The sequence below is a fragment of the Vanacampus margaritifer genome, chromosome 6 (genome assembly GCF_051991255.1).
Source record: "Vanacampus margaritifer isolate UIUO_Vmar chromosome 6, RoL_Vmar_1.0, whole genome shotgun sequence".
In the NCBI taxonomy this organism is placed as follows: domain Eukaryota; kingdom Metazoa; phylum Chordata; class Actinopteri; order Syngnathiformes; family Syngnathidae; genus Vanacampus; species Vanacampus margaritifer.
The window spans coordinates 22,554,539-22,563,324 of NC_135437.1; the positions used below are offsets into that span (position 1 = coordinate 22,554,539).

Genomic DNA, 8,786 nt, shown 5'->3' on the forward strand with positions numbered 1-8,786 from the left:
GACATATTCTATTATTTACCTCACCCAATTATGAAACTGAAGTTCAGCGCATTATAAGCTAGGGTAGTGGCAAGAATCATCAGAAAGCTTAGTAATTATATACTACTATTATGTATGGCTTGATAGAAAATATGTAATATATTGAAATCTGTCTCAAGGAAAGCTTGCCAATCAGAGACTGTACAGTACAGCGTGACCGAGGGGTGTTGTCATTTGCTGTTGCAGCCAGCAGCCTCGGTTTCCAGCGTACAAACGAGAGAGTAATAATAGAGCATCAAACTGGTAACATTTTCCAATGTGAATAAGTCATGCTAGCAATGTAGCAACCGTGGCTTTGGTTAAAGACATGATGGTCGGGTGTGAAGTAAGGCGACATTCAAATTCTGCTAGCTGTTACAAAACAGCTAGCACCCTCTTTAATGATGATTGTCTTCAGTTGTTGTACATCTGCTTTGTGTGAGAGTTGAGGACGTGTCAATACTACAAAATTCATAACAAACACTGACTACTCACCATATTGGCTATTTCCTACTTTAGTTGTTTTAAGGTGCACCACCCCTTTTCTTATTTTTCTTGCTCATACCTCAAAAGCACACACTCCAAGTAAGGGTGAGCATAAAAGAGGGAGTCACAGATGGTCAGATTGGCGAAGAGAGAGAGGCTGAGGGGCTGGAATCCCATAAGAGCATCTGGATCCAAGAACCACTGGCCTCTAAGCAACAGCTAAATGAGAAATAACATAGAATGTGCTGGAGCTACACATCAGAGCAGAGTCTTTTTTTAAACCCAGCAAGACAAAAAGGACAGCAGGACTATTATTGTTACGCATTCAAACCCTGAGGATTACTGTTTTTTTGGGGGGGTCTTTTCAGGCAAACTATTTGAATGGAATTGTATTCTGCGGGAGAGTTGCTGAATAATTGAAAAAAAAAATCTTATTGAAACTTTGCAACAGATTCAGTGCTGATTTATTTTACGTGCCAGTGAAAATAATGTCCAAAATAGATTTTTTTGTCCTTTTGCTATGTGTTTTTCTCAGCATGAGTTCAGTTAAGAGCCAGGGTTCCCCCCAGGATGCCTTTATACTTCAATACCTGGAGAGGAGACTGGTTCAGATAGAGGTAAGAGTGTTTTTTATTTATTTATTTATATATGATGTTGTCCAAGATTGGCAGGCATGCTTTAGCCTATCCCAGCTGTCTTTGGGTGAGAGGCAGGGTACACCCTCAACTGGTCGCCAGTCAATCGCAGGGCACAAATAGACAAACACCTATTACAGACAATCTAGAGCAGGGGTCACCAACTTTTTTAACTACTTCTTCTGAGTTGCCAGTTTTATTCTTGAGCAAATGTTTGTGTTTATATTTTCTTTTCTTACTTTTTTTTTACAGTGGAATACACAATGGCAAAAACACAACACAAAGCATACATATAATCAAGCCGTAAAAACAGATATACACATTCCCCTTTGCCTTTTATTTGGAAAAAAAAGGGGACGGGGGGGCATTGATACTTCAGGGTAACCAAAGATTATGCCTAATAATTTGTTTCATAATAAATTTTAATCAGAGTCTCTAAATGTTGAAATATTATATGCCGTTAATTAAAAATGTACAAAAACATTAAAAGTCTATGAAATAAAGAACATCAGTGTTTAACATGATTGAAATGTTAACGCATACACTTGTTTAGTTTAATTCATTTAAGGGACAAGTCATATTTTGTCCCCTTATTTCATTTTCCACACACCCTATAAAAAATACATCAATTTGTTCCTTGCACTACTACTTTATATACAGCCACATAATGCTATTAATGTTATTATATCCCCCACTTCTAGACTAACAAAGTTAGGGTATATATAGTGTTAAGCATTCTTCAAGATTTTTTGTGTGATGTTTAAATATCTTATTTTGAAATCAATGCTTTTAATGTGGAAGGCTGCTCTGTACTTCTTTTTCCTGTTTCACGTTACCGTTCGTCATTCAGCTCATGCATTTATTTTTAGCTTGTGCAAAACAACTTTAACTTATTGATGTCCGTCCAAAACAATCTATCTGAACATAAACTTTATAGACGTGCTAGGGGAAACCAACATGACATCGCCATCAACATGTAACCTTAGATTGTTCTTCTCCAGACTCCTATTAAGGTGGATTACAACATTTTGTGGTAAATAGCGCCAGCTATTGTGTATAACAATTAGTAGGCGTCTGATTGAAAGAAAAAAAATGCTGACAGGCTGTACTGAAAGACGTGCGGGTATTTTGGATTTTATGGGCATTAAACCTCCTCACCATACAGTGTGCTCATAAATTTACATACCCCTAGGGTAAGCATATTTACCGTATTTCTTAGTGCTATGCAAAACTCTGAATATAAGATGGCCTCCTTTATGATTCACAGTCAATAAGGTTGGTTTGTTTTTGTTTTTTCTCCATGCATTTGTGTATGTGTACCAGGGGGCAAGAAAATATATTTCCAAGCCTTAGGTTTAAGGCTTGTTAAAGATAGTCCATCTTTATTAAATAGTGAGGTATAAAAAGTTTTAAATCTGACCTGATTATTTAGTGCTAGTGAATAGTTACCTAACATTCTCCATTAACTCATTCACTGCCATTGACGGCTATTGACGTCAAAAATTCATTTAAACTATTTCTATTAGTTTCAATTTTTTTTCTCCACTTTTGTTAACAAGAGTATGAAAACCTAGAAAACATTTTTTATTGTACATTTAGAACAGATATCACATTTATGATTAATCGTGAGTTAACTATTGAAGTCATGTGGTTAATTACAATTAAAAATTAGGAGCGTCGGGTAATTAAAATCGTAATTAATTGCATGACTTGAGTTAACTCACGATTATCGCAAATTTTATATCTGTTCTAAATGTACAATAAAAAAAATTCTAGGTTTTCATACTCTTGTTAACAAAAGTGGGAAAAAAATGTAAACTAATAGAAATAGTTCAAATGAATTTTTGACGTCTATAACCGTCAATGGCAGTGAATGAGTTAAAATCCATAACACAATTTGAAAAAAGACTTCCTGCTGAACAAGCTCCTGAAAGTTGAGTGAATACATTCAAACAATAATCTGCTTTCTTGCTTCATCTTTCACATTTCTATTTGTAAGAGGCTTATGTTGGTGGGATTTATCATGAAAATGGGTGTCATATGCTTCAAGGTCTTGATATCAAACCTTACATTGCCTGACTTCAGTCCTCTATGTAATTGATGTCAGGAGCGTCTGAATCAATGTGAGCAAAACACAGTGAGCGTAACCCAGAAGACCTACGATCTCTCCTCAGAATTAAGAGGTCATCTGTCCACCTTGAACGTTTTGAGGTATGATTACCACTGAACAGCTGCCATATGTATGTTGCACCAAGAAACATCAGGATTTGCTGAACTCGAAGTGCATGAAATGAGAGGTGATTTCCCTTTTAGATCAGAGGTGAGGAGCCAGCTGGATAGCATCTCTACGCGTGTAGAGCGAGTGGAGAGAGAGCTGGAATATCTCGAAAACAAGATGCCCGCCCAGAGTGACATTGAGATGGAGGAGGCACTTCTGGAACAACAGATAAAAGCAGCAGAATTGGACCAGCTCAAGAGGAAAGCTAAAATCAATGTGGAAAACGGTATGGTAATATATGATGGAAGATGACAAAACCCAATGTAGACCTATCAACAGAAGAGCTCAATTAAAAATATTCTTGGTGTACTTTGTCATTTCCAGATTGTAATGTAGCTTTGAGTGAAATAAAGTCCCTTAAAATTGTGAAAAAGATGGGAGATAACGCAGGCTCCTGGTTCAAGGACCCTTTCAATGGATCAGCTAAGGTATGCATTTGGAAGGCATTTGTTGACCTTAATGTTGTCTCAGCGTCGAATTGCTGTTGGCTGACGTGATCGTCACAGAACCAATGTGAAACGGTCATTAAAAGTGTGAAACATTTTACCACAATAATGTTGTCTTACATCAATTCTGATCAAACTTAAAGGTCTACCTGCTGAGTGGCGTTCGTAACGACACACTGCTGGAGTACGGATCTCTGCAAAGCTTCTCGGAGAGAATCGCTGTGCCCCCGGTCAAAGTGGTCAGGCTGCCTTTTTCATGGCAGGGAACGGGCCACGTGGTCTACAACGGATTCCTCTACTACCACAAAGCAGACACACCCAACCACATATTAAAAGTGTGTTAAGTATATCCAGCCTAATACACTTTTTGATGTGTTTTTCTTCCTATGCATTTGTAAAACACTCAAATTTATGCAGTGGCCCGCCACATGGAGTGGATAGTTTGGCAACAGAGGTCATTTATAAGTCCTGGTTTCTTTTAAAATTGCAGCGGATTACATAACAGTGCAACTCTTGGCTGGAGTCTGAGTGCACTACAATTGAACTTAGTGATTCGGGAGGATTGTTTTTCCTTGTTTCTTTGCCATTCAATAATATTTGAGGCCAGTAAATTGCATTTGCCAAAACAAGCTTGAAAGATGTGATTCTAAGTGACCTCAGATCTGACCTTCCCTCATCAAACAGTATAATCTAATTCTTTAGGACGCAAATTACCACCAGAGATGGTCTGGCAGGAAGGGATAATAAAGTAGAGACTTATGTTCATGCTTTATGGTTATGTACTCCGGTTATGTATTTCTGGACTAAAGTCTTAGAAAAACTTTCCGCTATTTTGGACTGTAGGATACCTTTATCTCCAAACTTGTGTTTGCTAGGTGACCTAACAACAACTGACTTACCACATAAACAATTTCGATCTACACTTGTAGCCCTTACTATCGCTAAAAAAACAATTCTTGTTAACTGGAAAAATAAACAAACTCTGAATATCGACCAATGGTCTAACCTCCTCATAAATCACATTTTAATGGAAAAAATATCTGCCTCAAATAAAAACCAAATATCAAAATTTATAGAAGCATGGTCTACGTATATAGAATTTTTTAACCTAATTCCGGTTACTTAATTCTGTCTGTTAGCGAGAGCCACCATATCGTGATAACTTATATTGATTTTTCTGCATTTGGCAATTTATTATTATATTATATTATTAGTATGGGATTTTTTTTAATGGGCTTTAGGTGAACTGATGAATACGCACACGCACATGCTCACCCACATACAAAAAAAAATATATATATATATATATGTGTATGTGTATATATATGTATATATATTTAAAAAAAAAAAGAAAGAAAAAAAACTTTTTTTAAATTTATTTTTTATTTTTTTTAAAGGAGAGCAATGATGATGTCAAATCGAATGAACAATAATGAGCTCTCCTGAGAGAAAAAAAAAAAGGAAGGGATAATAAAATAAAAAAACTCTAATCCACATAGCATATCTGCTTTTGGGGTTAAAGTGATAGGACGTGAAGATCAAACAAGATGAGAAAGAAGAAATTTTGTCCTCATCAGAAGTCTTGTGACATAGCTTGAAACATTCTGTGTTGAGATTGCTATACTCCTATATTAATTGATTTTGGTCAACCTTTCAGCAGTTATGGACATATATGCCAAAAAAACTAAAACAAAACAATGATCTATGAATTTTAAAGTTTTGCTATTATTTTTGACAGGTATAAAACATGCATATAAATATGCTGCATCATCGAATTGGTGTATATTCCAACAGCAAATACAGGATTCTGAAAGCTCTCATTTCTGCCATTTCTCCTTCAGGTCGACCTGTCGAACGGAACAGTAGTGGACAGCACCCTTCTTCCAGGTGCTGGTCGCCTACCAGTGTACAGTTTGAATACCAACACCTACTTGGACATGGCTGTAGATGAACTCGGTCTTTGGGTCATTCATGCTGACCCGGAATATGGAGGAAACATGGTTCTAACTAAACTGGATAAAGGTTGAGTACTACTGCATATGCATTCTCAAAGAGGTCTCAAAATTCTTCAAATCAAAATGGTGTTTCTGTTATTTAGCTGTAGTGTGACCAAACGTCCTCTTTTTCCTAGACATATCCATATCTGTCTGGGCATTTTTATTAATTCACAAACCTGTACCGTTTTCATTGCGGGACAAATGGGAGGCGGAGTGCATCATGTTGTTAATACGGTCAGCTTTTTACGTACCTCACTTACCAAGCATTCAAAAAAGGTGCTAAGCTGTTTTTTTTTTTAGCTTAATGGTAGCGCTGTGTGCTTGCAAACTGGAGAAGTGGTCATGGCATAGGTTCAATCCCCTTCCCATCCATTAAGAAAAAAAAGTGAGGAAAAAAAAAAAGGTTGTGCTAAGAAAATTTTCATTATTTATCCATTGTTGCTTTATTTTCTACCCATACAAGAGCAGGCATATGTAAAAATTGTTATAATGTATGGCATCTTTGAGTAAACATGGTCACCCTTAACTTACTAAAATCATTTGTCTACCATGCGGTGCATTTTGGTTTGGTAGTCTCCACATGTTTTTGGTTAGCAACACACTGTGTGATGGCAGGATGCTGCATGAGCTCAGCAATAGCTTGACAATATAGCAGCAAAACATGTATGCATGTTGAATTGAATGTAACTTGCCAGAAAAGAAGTGACGTCTACGATGCTAGGTCGAGGCATTATCTGTCAACAAGAACCACAAATGACTCACAAATTCTCTAGCCATTGTAACCTCTTTTTTTTTAAAGAGCTTTCTTTCTCTCCTTCATTTTGTTCTTTCTCCAAGTAAAACTGGAAATTTGATTAAAGAAAATAGGTACTGTTACTTCTACACTATTTGTGTCATCACTTGAAAATCTATTTTAAATCTATAGTAAAAAAAAAATATATATATTATTTTTTAAATCTGTGACTCAGTTGTAGCATACATATTATTTAATTGAACATGTTTTGTCAGGATAAAATTGTTCTCAATGTTTTCCTCCAAAATAATATCGCAATTTGGACAAAAGCTCCCCACATACTTTGTAGCACTTTTATAAAAAAAAAAATAATAATCATCCATGACATTTACATTTGATTTCTTCTAGGAAACCTGGCATTCGAGTCCATCTGGGATACACAGTGTAAAAGTCATGATGCTGAAGGAGCATTCATAATATGCGGTACACTTTATGTGGTCTACAACACACACTATGGCGGACGGTCAACTGTACAGTGTCTCTATGATATTCACGACACCATCCACAGGTTGGCCTTCAACTCACAAATTCAATACACACAAAAATATGCACTTTATGCTAACGTTTTGTACTACAATTACGCAGAGTGACCTCACAAGTCACCTTATGAAGTGACACATCCTTCCCAACTAAATAACCATTTTCTCTTTACTGTGCCATCGACTGGAAGTGCTGAGAGTCCTGTGCTGTTCTTCCCGAAACGCTACACAAGCCACAGCAGCATCCACTACCACCCTGGAGACAAACAGCTGTATGCCTGGGATGATGGCTACCAGACAATATATAAAGTGGAGACACACACCAGCGATCAAATTACAGATAAATGACAGTTTGGTTCACATTTTCCCTTCACCGGTCATCCCATTCCTACCAATTATTACACACAATAAGTACAGTATTCACTCATTAAGTACATATAAAGCATTGTCTTTTCTCCTGGTAGTTTGCTGCCAGTAGGTCAAACAAATGTTACATTTTGTATCGTAATAATAAACAGCATTAAATGGCATTTGTGTTTTCATTTCAATTTGAGAAGCAAGTTTAGACTATAAGCCAAAAAGTAATTTTGAGTTTTGAGCGAGAGCCCGTAATCAGCCAATACAAACCACAATTTATTGAACAGACAGTCAGGCACAGTACAGTAATGACAATGCTCTAAAGCTCTAAAAACATTTGAGTGCTGTCAAGAAAAAATACAGCCGTAGACATGTTTACTGTGACTGTTTACATAACATACAAAAAGACACAAATAATGGATATAATTATTTATTTTTTTATCCTGATAGTAGCTGCAGTGCATCTTATGACCACTAGATGAGGATGCAATGCAATTAATAAAAAAATACTGTTTAGTTCCTGTTATATGAAGCCTAATACGGAGACGTTGATAAAATTGCTAAACGTGAATTATATAATGTTCTCTCCATTAGTGGCTCGTTTTACCAATGCTGCTATCATGCTGCACCACTAGCTTGTTCAACCTGAATGTACAAATAATCTAACACGCCCCAAAACACCCACTGATCAATAGCTTTTGTCTCCATTTTTCCTTAGAAATATTGTTTGAAATCTAATTTCCTGAAACTTTATTGAAATTTTAATATCATATTTCTGTACCATTTTGTTTTTATTTTCTATTAATTATACTTCTTATGGGATGTCCTAAGGCTTAAACTATTGTGATGCGGTTGACAGAAGAGAAGCTTGGGCGAGAGGATATTAAAGTATATAAACTTGTGTTTGCTAGGTGACCTAACAACAACTGACTTACCACATAAACAATTTCAATCGACACTTGTAGCCCTTACTATCGCAAAAAAAACTATTCTTGTTAACTGAAAAAATAAACAAACTCTGAATATCGACCAATGGTCTAACCTCCTCATAAATCACATTTTAATGGAAAAAATATCTGCCTCAAATAAAAACCAAATATCAAAATTTATAGAAACATGGTCTACGTATATAGAATTTTTTAACCTAATTCTGGTTACTTAATTCTGTCTGTTAGCGAGAGCCACTACATCATGATAACTTACATTGATGTTTCTGCATTTGGCAATTTATTATTATATTATATTATTAGTATGGGATTTTTTTTTAATGGGCTTTAGGTGAACTGATGAATACACA

At 36.0% G+C, this 8,786-nt stretch overlaps 1 protein-coding gene across 4 annotated transcripts; it reads left to right on the top strand.

Annotated features, from left to right (window-relative positions):
• The first annotated feature begins 643 nt into the window (after window positions 1-643).
• On the top strand, window positions 644-7,662 carry olfml1 (olfactomedin-like 1). 4 transcript variants are annotated; one of them, XM_077568629.1, is made up of 8 exons: window positions 644-1,121; window positions 3,247-3,350; window positions 3,453-3,643; window positions 3,742-3,845; window positions 4,007-4,198; window positions 5,705-5,885; window positions 7,002-7,161; window positions 7,324-7,662. In XM_077568629.1, exons 1-8 carry the CDS (start codon window positions 993-995, stop codon window positions 7,478-7,480), a joined length of 1,218 nt encoding a protein of 405 aa, XP_077424755.1. In that variant the 5' UTR covers window positions 644-992; the 3' UTR covers window positions 7,481-7,662. The 4 variants fall into 4 exon arrangements, with proteins under 4 accessions (XP_077424755.1, XP_077424756.1, XP_077424758.1 ...); XM_077568630.1 differs by lacking the exon at window positions 644-1,121 and adding an exon at window positions 1,977-2,414; XM_077568632.1 differs by lacking the exon at window positions 644-1,121 and adding an exon at window positions 1,977-2,332.
• Window positions 7,663-8,786: the final 1,124 nt, after the last annotated feature.